The sequence below is a fragment of the Capra hircus genome, chromosome 9, assembly GCF_001704415.2.
Source record: "Capra hircus breed San Clemente chromosome 9, ASM170441v1, whole genome shotgun sequence".
NCBI classification, from domain to species: Eukaryota; Metazoa; Chordata; class Mammalia; order Artiodactyla; family Bovidae; genus Capra; species Capra hircus.
Window position 1 is genome coordinate 2,578,442 of NC_030816.1, and position 21,279 is coordinate 2,599,720.

Genomic DNA, 21,279 nt, shown 5'->3' on the forward strand with positions numbered 1-21,279 from the left:
TAGAATAAAATATTAAACATACTGTTTTAATTGAAACAAGTACTTAAGCAAAAATGACAAAGGATTTCAGAATCAGTGAGGAAAACCTGGGTCATGCCTACTAATGTCAAGATTGAGTTGGGGAGAATGGAAATCATTTCAGTTCTCCAGTTGCCCACTTTCCATCTCTGTGCAAGTGCATACATAGAAAGCCACTATTCCTTTTGGATATGTAGTGATTTGAAGCAGGAAAGGACAAAGAATTTTCATTCAGATTCAGGTCGGTAACATGGGGATTGGAGTTTACACTAGCTCCATAGCCACTGTGTGGAGCCGCTGTGGAGTGACTCAGGACAGTCCTAAGAGGCGTGTTCCAGGGAACCTCACATTGAGAGTGAGTCTGTTTTGGTTCTCAGAAGTACATGTTCTGAGATCTCTCCAGGGTCTCCTGACTTCAGGGATGAAGTACCTATTTCTAGACTTAATCTCTTCTTGACTTTTTGTAGGAAATCTCATCTGAAATTCTAGTAACAGCATTTGAAAAGCAAACGTCAGTATAAAGGAAAACATAGAGACCTAGAGCAGTTAAAATATTTTCTCCAAATCCCATAAAATGTTAGCCAGGAAGAACCTAGGTCTTTAATCATTTCAGGACTTTCTGTACTACATTAAACTTGCTCACATACTTAGGTTTAAGAACAAAATTTTGAAAGTTAAGTGTTTTTTTTATAGTAAGTGTTCTAAAGTGGAATCTTGCCCCAAACAGTGGATTCTAAGCCAATTCTTTTATGTGAAGATTACCTGTTTAGTTATTTAAAATATCAGTAGATTTTTAAAATGGGATTATCTTTCTTCTGAACAAGGAATGTTCAAATTTTCAGAATTGTTTTGATTTTGTACTAAATTTTGAAATATTTTTAGGAACTAGCTATGGAACTTTGGTGAAATATATTCATAACTTAGGTATGGCCAAATTATTACTCTATAATTCAGTATTTAATATAATCATGGGTAGTTAAGTATTATTAGGGTGTTTTTGCCTAAAAGGTTTATCCCCTCCTCCATTTTATTGTTAATGTACATCTTTCTGTGCCTTTTAAACATTAATAAAATATTAATATTTGGTCATTTTATTTCAGACCTTGTATCTTACTGATGGACTCACTCAGAGGCCCTTCTCGGTCAAATGTTGTCAAAATTCTAAGAGAGTAAGTTCAAAACTCTACCTGTATTTTGTATTCTGGTGAGGATGAGGAAGTATGTATATTTATTTGTATGTATGTGTTCTTACTATATACATATCATTGCAGGTATTTAGAGGTGGAATGGGAAGTTAAAAAAGGAAGCAAAAGAAGTTTTTCCAAAGATGTTATGAAAGGCTCTAATCCAAAAGTACCACAGCAAAACAACTTCAGTGACTGTGGCGTATATGTATTGCAGTATGTAGAGAGCTTTTTCGAGGTGAGTTTCAGTTGGTTGGATCTGACTTAATAAATACTGAAATGGTATTTTTGATGTTATGTTAGTGTAAAAGACAGAATAATCCAATATTTTGGAGAGACTGAAAACTGCTGTTTCAAAAATTATTCCAGAGAGCAAAAACTCATAAATCGGAGAATATTTAAGGTTTAAACAAGACTGAACTCCATGTAATCTGAATCCAGTCACTTCTATCACTGACCAACTCTTCCTCTCCACTGGCTCTTTTGGCCTTCAAGAAATCTCTGCCATGATTCAGACCCTATCTTTTTACCTTCTTTTCTCCCCTTCACAAATGTATTTCTAGACACACACTTATATTCATTGTCTTCATTTCCACAAATCCTACTTGCTTCTCAAATCTGTGTAATCTGGCTTGACCCTCCCCCTTACACAGGAATTGTTCCTGACCTCCCGGCACCATTGACACTGCCGAGCATTCCTTCCTCGTAACACTCTTCGTTTGACTTTACCGCGCATACCTGTCTTGGGTATTCTTTACAGTTTATCTTGACTTCTTCTTCTTCTTTATCCACCAGCCATTGCGCCATAAGTTCTGTGAATTCCATCACTCAGTGTCACACATGCTGAGTTCTTTAACCCTGCGACCACTTTCTCAGTTCAGTTCACCAGCATCACTACTCCACAGTGCTGCACCAACCTCTGACTAAGCCTCCTTTTTTTAAAAAATTTATTTCTTTTAATTGGAGGCTAATTACACTATGGTAGTGGTTTTGCCATACATTGACGTGAATCTGCCATGGGTGTACATGTGTCCCCTATCCTGAACCTCCCTCCCACCTTCCTCCCCATCCCATCCCTCTGGGTCAACCCAGTGCACCAGCCCCAAGCACCCTGCCTTATGCATCGAACCTGGACTGGCGATTCATTTCACATATGGTAATTTACATGTTTCAGTGCCGTTCTCCCAAATCATCCTGCTCTCACCTTTTCCCACAGAGTCCAAAAGACTGTTCTATATATCTGTGTCTCTTTTGCTGTCTTGCATACAGGGTCATCATTACCATCTTTCTAAATTCCATATATATGCGTTTAGTATACTGTCTTAAATTTTTTCTTAATGTATTCATTTTTAATTGGAGGATAATTGCTTTAGACAGTCCAGCTCCCTGTGTTGTGCAGCAGCCTCCCACTAGCCATCTGTTTGGTACACGGTAGTGTATACATCAGTGCCACTTGCTCCGTTCGTCTCACCCTGTCCTTCCCCTGCTGTGTCCCCAAGTCCGTTCTCTACGTCTGCGTTTCTAGTCTTCCCTGCAGACAGATTCATCAGATCCCATATATATGCATTGGATATACGGTATTTGTTTTTCTTCTTCTGCCTTCCTTCACTCTGTATGATAAGCTCTAGGTTCATCCACCTCAGTTCAACTGACTAAAATTTACTGCTTTTTATGGCGAATATTCCATTGTGTATATGTACCACAACTTGTTTCCATTCATCTCTCGATGGACATCTAGGCTGCTTCCATGTCCTGGCTGTTGTAAATAGTGCTACAGTGAACATTGGGGTACCTGTGTCCTTTTGAACTATGGTTTTCTCAGGGAATATGCCCAGTAGTGGGATTGCTGGGTCATGTGGTCGTTTTACTCCTCGTTTTTTTAAGAAATCTCCGTACTGTTCTCCATAGTGGTTGTATCAGTTTACATTCCCACCAGCAGTGCACGAGGGCTCCCGTTTCTCTACATCCTCTCTAGCATTTACTGTTTGTAGACGTTTTGGTGATGGCCATTCTGACTGGTGTGAGGTGATGTCTCATTTTAGTTTTAATCTGCATTTCCGGAATAGTGAGTGACGTTGAGCATCTTTTCCTGTGTGTGTTGGCCATCTATCTGTCTTCTTTGGAGAAATGTCTGTGTAGGTCTTCTGCCCAGTTTTTGATTAGGTTGTTTGTTTTTCTGATACTGAAATGCATGAGTTGCTTGTATATTTTGGAGGTTAATCTTTTGTCAGTTTGCAGTTTTCTCTCATTCTGAGGACTGTCTTTTCATGTTGTTTATAATTTCCTTTGCATTGCAAATGCTTTTAAGTTTAATAAAGTCTCATTTGTTTAGTTTTATTTCCATTACTCTGGGAGGTGGGTCAGAGGGGATCTTGCTTTGATTTATGTCAAAGAGCACGGTGCCTATGTTTTCCTCTTAAGAGTTTTATAGTTTTTGCCCTTACATTTTGTTCTTTTTTTTTTACATTTTGTTCTTTAAACCATTTTGAGTTTATTTTGGGGTATGATGTTAGTGTTCTCATTTCATTCTTTTACATGTAGCTTGCTGGGCCTCTTGCTGTGTTTTTTTCAGTTGTTGTCTCAAAACCCAAACTTAACCATGTTACTTTTCTGCTTTAAATCTTATAATGGCTTCCTGTTGCTCTTGAGGTAAAAGACTGGAGTCCTTCACATGACCTGTATGCTCTAGCTCCTGTCCTAGCTTCTAGCCTTCTTTCTATCCTTCTCACTCCAGCGTTCTGTGTACCATCTACCTGAATGTCATTTCAGGCTCTCATATTCTTTCTTGCCTCCAGACACTGATACCTATTTCCCTCCCTGGAGTATTCTTCCCTGTTGCTTCCATCATTCCTTATTTGACTAATTCCTACTCATTCTTTAGATCTCAGCGTAAACGTCACTTTTTGATGCTGTGCTTTGCCCTTAGGCATGTATTCTCATAGGGCTCTCTGCTTCTCCTGCCTTAGTACCTGTCACATCCGTTGTTTTAATTGTTGAGTTATCTGTCTAGACTGGGGCCAGCAGTCCTTTTCATAAGGGGCCAGGTCATAAATATTTTAGGTTCTGTGGCCATACAGTCTCTGCTCTCCATTTTGCTGTTGTGCATGGAAGAAAAAGCATCCGTAGACAGCATGTAGATGAGTTACTGTGGTGATGTTCCAATAAGGCTTTATTTACAGAAACAGGCAATAGGCAGAATTTGACCCACTGGCTGTAGTTTGCTCACCCTTGATCTGTAAGTAGAAATTGTCTTACATCTCCAGTGCCTAGCAAAATGCCTGGAATGTTACTGATTTTTTTTCATTTCTACTCTGGAATGCTTTTGTCATTGAAACTAAAATATTACTTATTATAATTTTCTGATGTACATTTAATATTTTTATTCTCAGAATCCAATTCTCAATTTTGAATTACCTATGAATCTGGCAAACTGGTTTCCTCCCCCAAGAATGAGAACAAAAAGAGAAGAAATCCGAAACATAATTCTGAAGCTACAGGAAGATCAGAGCAAAGAGAAAAAGAAGCATAAGGACACTTACTCAACAGAAACGTCTTTAGGTGAAGGAGCAGAACAATATATCAATAGCATCTCAGATTGACCATTTCTGATGCTTGTGGGTATTGCCTTCAGAAACTGAGTGACTTTAAACTTTGGGTATAGACAGTAAAGAACTGAAATGCTCACTACTCAGAGTGATTTGGAAATGTTAATGATTGTATAAATGTCATATAATTAATTTCCAATGGAGTATGTATTAAGTAAAAGTCTGTAAATATGTTAATGAGGCCAATTTTTCCAGCATTTATAATTATTTTTTTCACTTTAGGAAGCTTTTGTTATGTATTTTCTGTTAATAGTACTTAAAACTGCAACTTCTAAACACAAATAAATAAATAAAAAAGAAAATATTTATAGGAGGAAATGATTAATTTGACATTCTTTAGTGAAATTAAATTCTTCAGTGGGTGTGATATTTTTCAGGGGAATATTCGAGTATCTATGATGATCTTTTCACTTTTGCATTTGTTTTAATATAAAATGTAAAAATAAGATTAAATTGAAGGCATTTTGGACAAGAAAGACATCTTCATATGCTTGTATAGCAGGAAAAAATAACAGGTTTTTTTAACCCAGATACTTCCTTGTGTTTGGAGAACTTGGCCCCAAAAGTATAATAAATATTTATAATTTTACTCAATTATTTAAGGAGAAGCAAGTCAAAGAAAAATAACTTTGAATTATACTACTACATAATAACTATATCATATGTTATTGTGAAGTACCTTTCTGAAGATATCAAAAACTCAGGTTAAAACTATTTTGGTAAGTACAGCTTGAATTTCAAATATCCCATGTTACCTTCCTATATTAAAGTATCTACAATCTGTGTGATATAGTTAATTAATAAACATTTTTAACCTGTGAACACAGAAATTTAAATAGGAATTTACTATTTTTTGTAATGACTTTTGCTATTTTTTCATTGCTCATTTTGTTCTTGTTATTTTGATATACAAAGTACCAGACTTTTTGCACCTGAGTTTTTTAGTGAAAATTATTTTTACATGCAAAAGTACTATCTTTAATCAGTTGCATACTGCAGAAAATAATAGTCTATCTTGAATTCCCCTTTGAAAACACTAAAATGTGGTGGTGTTGACACGTTTACAGTTCATATAGGAATCTTGCATATATCTGCTGAAACTATTATTTTCAAATGAAATGTTACACATTCTTTCAAATTGAGACTTGAAATTATATATTTGAAAAGTCGTTTTTTGTTAAATAATTTAAAAAGCACATATAACAAACACAGTTGAGAATAAAAGAAAGACCATTTTTAATCAGCAGTTACTTTATTTTTAATCTGGCCATTTCTGGCATTGCAACCCACATTTTAGGCTACTTTATTGAATTTAACAAAGTCCTTGGGTGTGTTTGGGGTGGATTTGGGGTGTTGTTAACAACAACCTAAAAAAAAAAAGAAAAAATCTGCTTTATACACACTCATTAAAGGAAAAATTAAAATGTTAAGTTTCAGGAACATCACCATTATTGGTATTGATTATGAACTTGTTAACTTTGAACTATCTTAACATTTTTATTTGTGATTATATTATTACTTTTTAAGGAATACCCTAGAACTCTTTTAGCTCAGATATGAAAAGACAAGTTTATTATTTACTGAATATGGACCAAGAAAGAAATTTTTTAAAAAACCTGATGGCAGTACGCAAAACTGGCATATTTTTTTCACTATACTGTGTTAGAATTTAAGGTACTGAAAGAACTATTCTAAAATGCTTGGTTTTGTTTCAGTTTCTAATGGCTACATTTTACACTCTTAATTTTTAAAAAGCTAAAAAAACAACCTGTCCTTTGGGCCAGTTCAGTCCATCATGTTTTGACATGAGAAATACAGATATGTCTGTCAACTTTCTAGAGGCAGAGTATCCAGCTGTTTGATCATATTTCTCCCACCCTGTATAAAATTCTATATTTAAAAGTTATGCTAATAACTTTGCTTTGGAGATAAATCTTTGGAGACTGCCAGGTTGAGCTCCAAAATTAGAGTTGAGAATCTTTGGTGTGTATGCACATTTACTTGCTAATTGTGTACTCTGGTACTTCTACATGTAGTTTATAGTGGATATCAACCTTTTAAAAGGTATTGTTAGTACTCAGAAGTCGTGAAACAGAATTTTAAAGCTTAGAGGTTTGTTACTAGATGCTGAAACTGCATGACAGTATCTGGTGTCTTAACTAATTAGATAGATTTGTTGTATTTGTTTTCTTGTTGGATAGAATAACACTTAATCATTTTTAGAAGGGTTTTAGATTACTTGCCATAAAATTTGTATGTGTCTTAGCTCTTGGTAGTTTATGAGCAAAGTTGGCATTCAATTAGTCCTTTTCCTTTGATGTCGCTAAGACAGCTGAAAACTTAATAGTATTACTTCAGGTTCACATAAAGCTAAATCAGTTAAGCATAGTAACCTGTGCTTAAATTATTAGTTAATTAAATGTAGGAGGCTTTATTTGAGAGGATTAAATAATTATCTAAATTATATCTTGTTTAAGTCACCAAAATGAATTTCCTATTTTTTCTCTTTAAAAAGCTATGATCTCTGAGAACTGTAAGATACAAAAACGAATGCTTTAATTTCCCAGAAGTTAAAAATTATAATTAAAGTCTCAGAAAATCCACTGAAGAGGAACAATAAAGAATATATTTTAATACATATGATCAAGAGTTGGTGGCGTAAAGCTTACTGGGATGTAGTAATAGAAAGGATAATTTAGTTAGGAACCATCAGAGATGAGGCTGTGTGGTACTGTGTGTCTAGAAGAGGTGCAGACAGCAAAGTGGCTCTGAGAACAAAGCAGGAGGAGGAGATTGTTGGGGAAGGAGACCACAGACTGTCCAGCCAGGGGACCATCAATGGGGAGCTGCCCGCTGAATGCACGGAGGCAGACCAGAGTAGGAAACGTAGCCTACTAAGCAATGTTCTAAAATACTCCAGTAAGACTTTCTGGTACATTTGTCATTTCACTACTCCCAAGAAGAAGTAAAACAGTTACGAAAACTGTTCTTCAAAACTTAAATTTAACCACAGAGGAAGTATTGGTTGATCAAGTGGAAGAAATGTGTACCTTGGGGGAAATAGGCCTCCCATCTTAATTCTGAAAAGCCAGATGAAGAAATAATGGTAGAATGCCCTGAACTATTAAGGAAATCAGAGTGCAGTGTACTTAGAGGAAAGTACCACAGACCCCATAGTCTGAAACAGAAAAAAGTTAAAAGCTTAGAGGCCTTCGCTATCTTTATCTCAAGTCATGCCATACTTACTATAGATTATAGCGAGGAACATATTATCCAAAACAAGGATTTTCTAGAAACGTGCATCAGAATCATCTGGGGAGCTTTTCTGAATACTCGTATCTAGGCTCTTTACCCCAATGGTGCCATGTACTTTCAGACAGTTCCTCAAGTAATTCTAGTAGTCACCTCCACTGATGTAAAAAGGGTCGACATATGTCCCTGACGTCTTTCAAGTTGCTGGTCCCAAAGGTAAAGGCTTGTCTGCATTTTCTTCTCTCAAATGCTTTAAGATACCACTTTACACCTACCTCCCAAGTTCTCATTAAGAACTTGATAGGTAAAGTTAATAAATTCCTGTTACTAAACTTTGCAGAATTATAAAGAAATTAAGGTACTCAAAGGTTAGAGCCCCGCTGATACCTTGTTTTTCAAAAGGCACAAAGTAAATTCTGCAAATTACAAGAATGTCAACTCTTGATAGGATTCTAAAGTGGATTTATTAAATGGATGATTTGTGAACTCTTAATGGTCCACCAGGAGTTACGGGTCACTATAACCAGGGTTGTTTAGTGTTTTAACTAGGATTCTGAACTTGTCAATCTGTAGAATGCAGTCAGACTAACAATTCTCAAAAGTGTTTTTGCTGACTCTAGTTTTGAGAGATATAAGTTCTCTGGTTGAATAAGTGTAGAAAAATTTTAAAACGAATTAGGCAGGCTTCTTGGAGCCAATATGCAGAATGATTAAACAAAGGGAATACAGAACACAGTATACTAAATTCAGAATTTGACCATATCCTCTTTCTCTTTTCCCGCACTGGTTCTCTAAACTTCCTTATAAATACTAGCCATCAGAAGACAGAATTAACTCTTTGGGGTGTTTGTGAACTGAACTTTATGAGGAGTTGTTTTTGAGACTTATCTGAGGCTGGTTATTTTTTTATATTTTATTTTATTAATACTTGGGTATACCATTTGGAAACTTGAAAATAAATGACTAATGTCTTGGGGAAATGAAGTTTCATGTGAATCATTCTGGGGGAAATGAAGTTCCATGTGAATCATTCTTTTATAATTAATTAAAAAATTACAGACCTAACTCTATATATAAAGTGGATTCTTCTAGAGAAAACAGATTTGATGATACTAATTTTTATAAGTCATCAAACTTCCTAAACTCATTCATACACAAGTAGAGATTGTGTAAAAAGATGAAAGTGAGCTGAATGGTTATCTGGAGACTCTTCCTTGTTACATCTGAATCACTTAACTGCAAGCTTTTGCCTCCCCTAATTTCCATTCCATCAGCCTCTAATTTAGAATTAAATTGAAACCCACAAACTTTATAGCTAGGAACATTTTTTTTTCCTTCTGAAGAAATCTGCAAAGAAGTACTCTTTATTGATTTAATATACTTTCCATATGTTTAATCCCTGAAATAACAATATTAGTTGTTTAAAGCTTGTTATAAAACTTACTACATTTATCATAATTAGCTTTATACATGTTGATAGCAGAGGATTTGATCCAAAACAAATCAGATGAAAAGAAAGTGTTAGTCAGTCACTCGTGTCTGAGTCTTTGCCACCCCATGGACTGTAGCCTGCCAGGCTCCTCTGTCCATGGAGTTCTCCAAGCAAGAATACTGGAGTGGGTTGCCATTTCTTTCTCCAGGTGGTCTTCCCAACCAGGTATCAAACCTGGGTTTCTTGCTTTGCAGGCAGATTTTTTTACTGTCTGAGCCATCAGGGAAGCCCAGAGATGAAAAGAAATTGATCCTTAAATACAGAAGAAATGCTCTGAGTACCTACTTTTGTACTAGGTACTCAGGGTTTAAAAGAGGGAGCCAAACAGATACCATCTTCCCCCCTTATAATGGAAAGACATCTGTTAATCAGCCTCATGAATAAATAATTTTAAATAAGTGTGATGCAGGAAAAGCATAAATTGTATGAAGGCTAATCTGGGGAGGTTGGGGACATCTTCCCTGAAGTTGTGACATTTGAACTACTGGTGGACATGAAGTACGGGAGGGCAGAAGAATCGTGCTTGCAGACTGCAAAGTCCATGAGGCAGGGAGATGTGTAACCTGTGCTAAATGATGACGGCCTTGTTCAAGTGTGCACTATATGCCAGACATTGTTCCAAATTTTAAATGTATGAATTCACTTATTTACAGTGACCATGAGCTATGTACTATTATTACTCCCACTTTACAGAAGAACCAACAGGTCCAAAGACATAGTTTCTCCAGCAAAGCTAGGCACCATCTACCCTAGAAGCTAGGTCAGCCTGCCTAGATAAAAGAAGATGAAAATTAATGCAGTGTCCTTATTTTTAAAAGATACCTTATTTCTAAGATGGACTTTTTTTTTTTTTTTTCACATTTTAACCTCTGAATTAAGGCTTCATCTTACTGAACAAGGAATGAGTTTGCATGGCATTGGAATCACCTGCAAAGCTCGATAAAACACATATTACTGGGCCTCATCCTCAATTTCTGATTCAGGATTGTCTTCAATTGAGCCTGCATATTCTCATTTCTAACAAGCCATGGAAGACCACACTTCGAGAACCACTGAGGTGTTTCTTATTTAGCATTTGCAGCCATATATGTGAAAACCTCTTGAAGCAGGTAAGACCAAGAGAGCACCAAGCATCGAAGCATCCTAGATTCAGCAAACTACTATATGAAATTATTTGATGATATCTACTCAATAATACTTCATGTGTAATTACAGTTAATTGTGACTATCTCTGAGGCACACATAGCTTAGCTTTTTTAAAAAAAATGGTTAAATCTAGATTTATCTTTCCTTTATAGCCTCATTTAACAGCTTGGTATTTTTCACATATTCTCCATACTCATATAATCTCTATAGAATATGTATAAAGAAGTATTAAATGTGTTTTTTATAACAACTGGGATAACTATAAACTTTTAAAGCATCTTCTGTTTTTCAGCAATAACTTGTGAAAATCAATCCAAGCCACCTAGTATAATCAAGGTCAAAGTGAATTATAGAAAGAAAGTGAAAGTGCTGGTCACTCAGTCCTGTCCAGCTCTGCAACCCTGTGAACTGTAGCCCGCCAGGCTCTTCTGTCATGGAGTTCTCAAGGGGAAAATACTGGTGGGGTTGCCGTTTCCTTCTCCAGGGGGTCTTCCAAACCCAGGTATAAAACCTGGGTCTCTTGTATTGAAGGCAGATTCTTTACCATCTGACCCACCAGTGATGGACTCTAATTTAGCCATTGTCTTAACTCTAGCAGTCTGGATAGGCTTGGTTATGTTGTAGTAACAATTCCAAAATCTCAGTGGCTTACTCTTTCCAAAAGCTTTCTCCCTTTGGTCGGGCTACATGTCCAAAAGAGGAAGGCAAGGGAGTTCTGTCCCAGTTTCTTGGCTACCCAGACTGAGGAAGCTCTAGGCTGATACGAGCTTTGACGGCCACGACAGAGTAGGAAGGAAGCCTGATGACGAGCAGCACGTGAACCCAAAGCTTCTACCCGGAGGGGTGCGTCACTTCCACCCTCACTGCCCTGGCCCGAACGTGCTAGGTGACACTCCTAATTTCAACACGAACAAAGAAGTTCACTCTTACCCTAATTCCAAAATGGAATATTTTTAGCCGCTTCTGTGACCACCACACTACTGATGGACTTTCCCTTTATTTCCATGAGCATGTAATATATTTCCCTGTTTGTTTGTTAATACACTGATAGTTTTTGCTCTTTGGAGCGGATTCCTAGGGATTGTAGGATCAAAGATCCCCAATAGTTTTAAATTTTATAAATATTTTCTACTTATTTCCTAAAAGAATGTAAGAATTTACGTTTCCACCAGAAATTTATTAAAATACATTTTTTTCTGCATCCCCAGCAGCAGTAAGTATTCTAGCTGTTTTATTTTGCAAGCCTTGTGAACATGAAGCTGTTTTCACTATTATTTTGATTTGCATTTCCCTGAGCTCCAGTTTACATTTGAGCATTTTTTTCATGACAGCTGTGCTTTTCATTTGTTTACTTTTCCATTGTATTAGTAGGTTTTTTCTATTAACATTTAAGCTTTCTGCATATTACATTGTCATCTGTTTTATAAGTGTGTCTTTCATGATTACTATTTGTAGCCTTGTTTACATGTTTTTCTTACCAGTTTTTTGTTGGCTGAGCCCTGTGGCATGTGGTTCAGAATGGGGATCGAACATGCACCCCCTGCACTGGAAGCGTAGAGTCTCAGCCACTGGTCTGCCAGGGAGGTGCTTCATGCCAACATTTTAATGTATTTTCTGAGTTTAAAATCTTAGTTAAGAAGCTCCTTCTTGAATCCTGATAGTATACACAGTCACATGTATCTTTCAAGATTTTTTGAAAATTTAAGTAATAAAACTGTGGAACTCATTTCTGTATATGGCAAAAAGATATGGATGTTATATTATTTAATTTATATTCTTCAAATAGCCATTTGTGCCAGCATTATTTATAAAAACTTTTTAGCATTAAAATGAATTTCCATCTTTGTCATATAATTACTATAACAATAATTTATGAAATTTCCATTTTTTTCTTTAAGTGGTCTCATTACTCTATTTATGGGGCTTTTCAGGTGGCTCAGTGGTGAAGAATTCACCTGTCAGTGCAGGAGATGTGGGTTCAATCCCTGGGCTGGGAAGATCCCCTGGGGGAGGAAATGGCAACCCACTCCAGTATTCCTGCCTGGATAATCTCATGGACAGAGGAGCTTGGTGGGCTATAGTCCATGGAGTTGCAAAGAGCTGGATGAAATCGAGCCCATGTGTGCACATGTACATGCACGTGCACACACACACACACACAATTGCTTCATTTATACCTACTAACTATAAGACATAATATATCTAATAACTCTAGTACCTATCTGGGGCTTCCCAACTGGTGCTAGTGGTAAAGAATCTGCCTGCCAATGAAGGAGATGCAAGAGACTCGGGTTTGGCCCCTGGGAAATCCCATGGACAAAGGAACCCGGTGGGCTGCAGTCCATAGGGTTGCAAAAAATCGAACATGACCAAGCACACACACAGCTATAAAGCACAGTGGCAGCTGAACCCAAAGGAAGTTTATAGATTTAATCCCTTCCATTATTACACAGAAAAATGAAAAATAAGGGTATTTAAAACATGTTAGAAGATAAGAACAGAACAATAATATTTTCTCAATAAACTATGGCAGAGGAAATTAAGGAAAATGAAAATTAATGAGCTAGAACTAACTCTATTGCACTACCATTCCTTGGCACGGTTTAGTTCAGTTCAGTCGCTCAGTCTTGCCCAACTCTTTGTGATCCCTTGGACTGCAGCATGCCAGGCCTCCCTATCCATCACCAACTCTCAGATCTTACTCAAATTCATGTCCATTGAGTCGGTGATGCCATCCAACCATCTCATCCTCTGTCATCCCCTTCTCCTCCTGCCTTCAGTCTTTCCCAGCAAGAGGGTCTTTTCCAATGAGTCAGTTCTTCACAGCAGGTGGCCAAAGTATTGGAGTTTCAGCTTCAGCATCAGTCGTTCCAATGCATATTCAGGACTGATTTCCTTTAGGATGGACTGGTTGGATCTCCTTGCAGTCCAAGGGACTCTCAAGAGTCTTCTCCAATATCACAGTTCAAAAGCATCAATTCTTCAGTGCTCAGCTTTCTTTACAGTCCAACTCACATCCATACATGATTACTGGAAAAACCATAGCCTTGACTAGATGGACCTTTGTTGGCAAAGTAATGTCTCTGCTTTCGAATATGCTGTCTAGGCTGGTCATAACTTTTCTTCCAAGGAGTAAGCATCTTTTAATTTCATGGGTGAAGTCACCATCTGCAGTGATTTTGGAACCCCCCCAAATCTGTCACTGTTTCCATTGTTTCCCCATCTATTTGCCATGAAGTGATGGGACTGGATGCCATGATCTTAGTTTTCTGAATGTTGAGTTTTAAGTCAACTTTTTCACTCTCCTCTTTCACTTTCATCAAGAGGCTTAGTTCCTCTTCACTTTCTGCCATAAGGGTGGTGTCATCTGCATATCTGAGGTTATTGATATTTCTCTGGGCAATCTTGATTCCAGCTTGTGCTTCTTCCAGCCCAGCGTTTCTCATGATGTACTCTGCATATAAGTTAAATAAGCAGGGTGACAATATACAGTCTTGACATGCTCCTTTTTCGAATTGGAACCAGTCTGTTGTTCCATACACAAAACCTACCCAAATATGGATTTTTGGAAAAGATAATAATTTATCTCTTCTTATCTCAGATAAACTCCGAGTCTGATCAAGGTAAAATGAAAAAAAGTAAAAAAGGAAAAGGAAAGATATCACAGATACAGAAAGGCTTTAAAAAGGGAATTTAATGTGTAACCCTATGACCACAAATTTGAAAGCTTGAAGGAAACAGGTCTTGGAGAGTTAGAGTATATTAGAATGGATTCAGGAAGTAGACAACTTGATTATATTATGTACAGTTAGAAGATGCTGGCAAGGTATTACAGAGCCACTGTTACATTGCACAAATACCTTATCAATTCTTGGATCTGAATTTTTAAACAGTTAAATCTGAGGTTATTTAAACAATATAGGCCATAAAAATGGGTGAAAAACTCCCAACTCATTTATGAGGCCAGCATACCTTTAATTAAAAAGTTCCAGTGAAGACTGTATTAAAAAGCAACACTAAGGAAGTGCAATTTGTGCTTCAAGATTGACAAAATTTAAATAAAATATTGATCATTAGAATCCAGCAATAACAAACAAGTGATATCCTATGACCAAGTTCAAGGATGTTCAATATCAGAAAATATATCAATTATTACATCAAAACTTAAAGGGAGAAATTTATGGGACTGTATAAAAATTCAGTCATTCATAACAGTCTTTAAATGCGAATTGAGAAATCTGTTAAAATACAAATTCCTAATAACATATTCAATGATGAAACACAAAAAACTAAAATTTATACTGAGAAACTAGATGGCTCTCAAACTTTTAAACATTGTTTTTGCACTCAAAACAGATGTAAAAAGACAAGAATATGAGATATCTGGTATAAACTCAGTATAAAGAATATTTTTTGACATTTAAAAAAAGAACTGGTCCGTTGCCTGGATAAATGCACAATGAGAATCTAGAAAAGAAATGTGGGGGGAAATTATTCCAGTAATGACCAAGAGCTATAAAATATTTAGGAGTAAATTAAGCAAGAAAAGGCATACAACCTGACAGAAAACTACACAGTTTCATCAACAGCCACAGAATAATGCTGAAGGAATGGAAACAATCATGTCCTCAGACGGGAAGGTATTACACTGTGAAAACGTCAGCTCTCTCAAAACTGAACTACTAGTCAATGTTACATAATACTGGTAGTGTTGTTTTAGATAGATTTAAAATCCCAAAGCTTATATATAAGTAAAAAACGAATCCCTGAGAGAATCCTAGAGAAAAGGTATCAGAATGTATGACAAGTCACTAGGAAAAATCAATACTGAATTTGGGAAGGAGGATGGAATAAAAACGAGGCGTGTTCAGAGAAACAGACTGAAGCAGAGGGAGGCAGGAGCGACCACATGATAAAGGGACTGTTGTACGGAATGAAGTAAGTCGGATAGAGAGACAAACATACGATATTGCTTACGTTTGGCATCTTCTTCATGTGAAAGCCATGGCAAACCTAGACAGCCTGTTGAAAAGCACTCTGTCAACAAAGGTGCGTCTCGTCGAGGCTGTGGTCTTCCCCGTGCTCATGTATGGTTGCAAGAGCTGGACCGCAAAGAAGGCAGAGCATCAAGGAGCTGGTGCCTTCAAACTGTGGTGCTGGGGAAGACTCCAACCAGTCAATCTTAAGGGATCAACCCTGAATACTCATTGGAAGGACTGATGCTGAAGCTGAAACTCCAGTATTTTGGTCATCTGACGCAAACAGTTGACTCATTGGAAAAGTCCCCAGATGCTGGGAAGATTGAGGGCAGAAGGATATCAGGATGTCAGAGGATGAGATGGCTGGATGGCATCACTGATGCAATGGACGTGAACTTGGGCAATCTTCAGGAAATGGTGAGGGACAGGGAAGCCTGGTGTGCTGCAGTCCATGGGGTCGCCAAGTGTTGGACACAACTGAGTGACTTAACAACACATGTGGAATCTAAAAAAGGATACAGATGAATTTACCTACAAAATGGAAATAGAGTCACAGAGGTAGAAGACAAACATGGTTACCAGGGGGTGAGGGGAGGGGGAGGATAAACTGGGAGATTGGATTGACATATATACCCTGCTGCTGCTGCTAAGTCGCTTCAGTCGTGTCCAACTCTGCAACCCCATAGGCGGCAGCCCACCAGGCTCCCCCGTCCCTGGGATTCTCCAGGCAAGAACACGGGAGTGGGCTGCCATTTCCTTCTCCATATATACCCTACTATGTATATAAAATAGATAACTAATAAGGACCTACTGTACAGTACCAGGAACCCCACTCAGTACTCTGTAATAGCCTATATGTGGAAGGAATAAGAGAGTGGATGTGGGCATGCCTGATTTCCTTTACTGTACATTTGAAACTAGCACATCGTGAATCAACTCTTCTCCAATAAAAATTTTTAAATGTGTGTGCGTTTTTAATCATCACACTGTACACATTAAACTTATACAATGTGGAAAACAAGAGAGCAAGACACCAGCAACACACAAAGGGTGGAAAGAACAACATAGCAAATATTGACGTGACCAGTCATCCACTGTTCATTGTTGCTACTTCTCTAACCTGCTGTTCATTTAGGCTTTAGAATAAACTGCTGCTGTCATCAGCCATGTCTAAAGTACTAATTAACATTTTATAATAACAGTCCTTTAGTTGTTTTTATCGTTCACTCACTGGAGACTTGGCTATAAATAGGATAACCACAATAACTCTGGGGAGAAATTATTCTCTAGACACAGCACTAGTCACGATTTCTTCAAGTTGCCAAGTAACCTACCAAAGCCCCAGGCAAGACTAGGTTCATGGACTAGAGACTGTACTCCTTCTGCAAGAGGCAGCGGATGTCAGACGTTTCTTTCCTTTGCAGGTTTTTCGACAGTGACATCACAGACAAATGTATTTTAGATTTTGAAAAGTCCAGTTCTCTATACATTGCCTCCCTGCCCCTGCCCCCTTCCCCCACCCCTTGCCTGCCACCTGAATTTGTCACACAAACACACAAACAAAACTGGAAAGTTTCAGGAGGAAACAATTCTTACACTCTGCGGAGATGCATTATGATAATTTCTGTTTTATTCTTTTTTAAAATGCTCCTTGAAAGCCACCACCTTGATATTATCATCCACAGTTTGAATAACACCAATGTTTTAACTTTATGCACTTCTTTTATGCACAAAAAGAGTAAAATTTTATCTAGTGACAACTTGCATACATTGATATATCCATGTTGCATAAATTATGAAAATTATTTTTTGAATTCTCAAATTTTTGTTTAAAAATGTATCACTTATTCAAAGATGACATTGAACTTTGGAATGTGTGGGGTATATGTTGAGACAGGATGTTTTCTGATTATTTTCATTTTGCTATTGGCAAGATTATCTTGCATGACCAATATATTTCTCCACAGACTTTTATTTAATTTTTAGAATGGGCAAAGTATACAAGAAATCTAATAAAATATGAATGACAAACATGAAAAGACTTTCAACCTTATTAGTAATCAGAGAATACTTTGTTGTAGGAGTTTATACTGAAACAGCCACTTGGGTAAACAATTTTGTATTGTCTAGGAAACCTGAATATTGATAATCTAGGAAGCCACAGTTCTGCTCTCAGATTAATACTCTGGAAACATTTTTGTGTAAAAATGGACTTGGAAACATGTAAATAATAGTACTTATAATAATACTATTCACAATAGCATAGACAGGGAAAAGCTCAAATGTTCACTGACAGTCGAATGGATAAACTGTGGTTACTCATATCACATTATTTCACACAACAGTGAAAATGAATTCCATCCACATGTAACAACACGGATGAATCTAAAAACACTACTGTGAGCTGAAAACATGTATCAGGAGAATTTACAGTATAAGATGCTGTTTCTTTCATGTTAAACAACGTTCAAGCTAAGATTACATTTTATAGGAACTCATATATATGAAAACATAGAAAAGTCAGAAAATTATTAAACTAGAAATCCAGGTTAGTAGATGCCTCTTCGGGGGAAAGTTGAAGTTGTGAGTGCAGTGGGACACACAACGTACAAACATTTGTTTTAAAATGTCCAAGAGCAAAATTAAAAATTTTGTTTGTACCCAGAAATGACCTTAGACATTTTTTTAGAATTTGCTTGAGTTAATTAACTTAGCCAGCCTATCTTCACTTTATTAATAAATGTGCAAATATAATATTTATTTCATCTTAGGGATATATTTCTTTGAAAAGACCTAAGTTTTCTCACAGCAATTTTTTAACAAAAGATTTCAAGAATCATGCCATTTATTTCAATCTGACTCTTCTAAGAGAAAGAAACTAAAACTTTAGAAAGCTAAAAAAAATGTTGAAAATGTCTCAGATTATTTTTTCTTTTTAAAAGATACCAGCTTCTATTTTTAAGTCTTACAAACTTACAGAAAAAAGTACAAGGCCATAAATGAATGTATAACTCAAAGAATTAGCACCAATGAACCCACCTGAGCAACTGCCACCCACTCAGGTGAAAAACAGAGCATTACCAAAATCTCAGAAGCCTTCCACACGCCTCTTATTAAGCTACCAACCCTTTTTAATGCATCATTTTGAATTACTAATAAGTGCAATAGATGATTTAGGTTATTTGATTGCTGTTCAGCAAACGTTCACGGCCTGTGCATCCACGTTCAGACCACTCATCCTGCCCTACTGACGCTACACTTGGTCATCTGAACTTTTTCATCTAATGGAATGGTGGCAGAAGCAGCAGGGTGCCAGTTCTGGGCCGAGGCTTTAGGAAACACAGCAGGTTTCTGACCTCAAGGAGAATGTACCCCCTGGTAGCCACTGGCCCTTGATTTTGACCCCTGGAATGAGACACGTAGAGCAGACCTGAATTTACTAGCAGCCTGAATTAGAGTTGTCCCAGGCAACCTACATACTTGACAGGAAGAAAAGTGAATGCTTTTTGCTATATGCCACTGAGATTGTGTTGGTTGCAGCAAAGGCTGACTGATACGGCGACCATTTGGTATACTCGACAAAGCATAAGTGAGTGAACCCCGCTTATTACTCTGTGAATCCATTTAAGGCTTTGTTCACTTCAGACTCACGTTTATTATTAACTGAAGGATAATATTTAACTCTGACATATATTTAATTAGATACTTCCTGGTCAGAGATTACTTGATACTTCCTTGGTCTATTTCAAGATACTACTATTTTTAAGGCAAGGAAATCAGTCAGTGCCAATATTTTCATTTGTTTAAAAAACACTGCTTTCAGAATAATACTGTTTATCACTGATTTGTCTACATAGTACTCCCCACACTGAGTCTTTTTTTTTTAATGTTATATACATAGCAATTTTTTGCATTATGCAATATCAACTTTGAATATGTTATTTACCTTCAGAAAAGGTACAATTTATTTTCATTTTTATATTTTTTGTAAGATAGCAGCATCATAATGTTTAACTCTTATGAAACTGAAGGAGAATTGGTAAAAATAAAAATAAGTATAGTGACAGCTCAATAAATACTGAATTGCATGTGAAGTGGTGGTTTATATTTCACTGACTATAACCCTGCCTTTCTATAACATAGTTCTAAAATGTTTTAAACATATTCATTTCTGAAGGACTGTCAAGATCATGGACACACAGGAAATCTCAAGTGTATTCAGCTCAGGTCCACTGCACAAAAATTTCCTCAATGCACGCCTTTTATGAACCCATTGGACCGGTAGGATCTCGGTGAGCTCACAGACTTGTAAATAAAACATCCTTTATTATTAGGAAGTGTGCTAATGTGGAGATCTGCACAGGATATGTCAGTGGGCATTAAATGCAGCCTGAGAGTTGAAACTTGTTTATGATATTAACTTCTAAATAAAGATCAATAAGGCACTGAAAATGATTAACTTGCAATCAAACTGGGATTAATTTGTAAAGATACAATCTTGAAGATTTTAAACACCACTAATGTTTCGGTGTGTTTTCTGGGACTATTTAAGCAGGATGTGCAGAACTGACCTTTCCAAATTGTGTCACTGAATATTTTAAGCAGATTATTTATTTAAAGCAAATATGTATGCATAGTTTCCTTTCTCAAATTTTAATTCAAGCTTGTTTTGATAGCTTCTTAAGGCTTCCTTCAATTGGACATTTTGGTTTTTAAATTAAATAATATCCATAAATTCAACTGTAATCATTCATTTATAATAGGCAACAAAAATAGATAATCAACTGCTTTTCTCACTATATTCCTAGAAGTACAGCAGAACTTCTGCTTCAGCAGAAGACTTCTCTAGACTGGCAAAATTTTTAGAAATTATATGTTTTACATAAATTTTTATGGATTTTTTAAACATTCATATTTCAGCACCTTAGAAGACATTCTATAATTGTCTTCTCAAATTAACTTCTAAGTTTAAAACAAAGTTAACTTCAAATAAATTTTATCATTGGTTTTTTTTTAAAGATTTATAGTTTCTTTCTCAAATATATTTCAAACTTTTCTAGCATGTAACAAGCTCAAGATTATATGGGCATGTATTCTTACAAATGCATTTATTATTGTTTACATGATCTACACATGGGATTGGTAATGCGCTGTTTGCAAACCTCCATTTAGTTTGCAAAATGTTTTCATTTTTGTATTATCTTATTTAGTGCTTTCCCTGAGGAGGAGGTATCATTATCATTGCTATTTTATTGATGAGCAAATTGAGTCTCAGAGAGATTAAGTGACTTTACAGGTCACAGGCCTGGAACCTAGTTTCTCTTCACATTATTCACCTCAAATTAAATAAGCTTTAATATAATATTGCACCTCTGGAGGGGCCTTCACACTTTTTTTTAAAATTTCTACAACTTCATTAATTACAGTTGACTCACTGAAATCTGGAAAGAAAAAATAATCTTTCCTCTGCTTTTCTTCAAATTATCCCACTCAAGCTGGAGATCACAGGATATGGCAAATTAGATGAAACATTATTTTTAAGGCATTTGACAGTTCAATTAAAGGGTCTGAAGTGATGACCTTTGGTTAGACTACTGTTTCAG

General features: G+C 36.5%; 1 protein-coding gene across 4 annotated transcripts in view; it reads left to right on the forward strand.

Annotated features, from left to right (window-relative positions):
* Positions 1-7,447, forward strand: part of SENP6 (SUMO1/sentrin specific peptidase 6) — a 131,361-nt gene extending 123,914 nt beyond the window's left edge. For all 4 annotated transcript variants that reach the window (XM_018052876.1, XM_018052877.1, XM_018052878.1 and 1 more), the window contains 3 exons: positions 1,119-1,187; positions 1,290-1,440; positions 4,592-7,447. In XM_018052876.1, the coding sequence (XP_017908365.1) occupies positions 1,119-1,187; positions 1,290-1,440; positions 4,592-4,801 (430 nt within the window). In that variant the 3' untranslated portion in view covers positions 4,802-7,447. The remainder of the gene's footprint in view (positions 1-1,118; positions 1,188-1,289; positions 1,441-4,591) is intronic.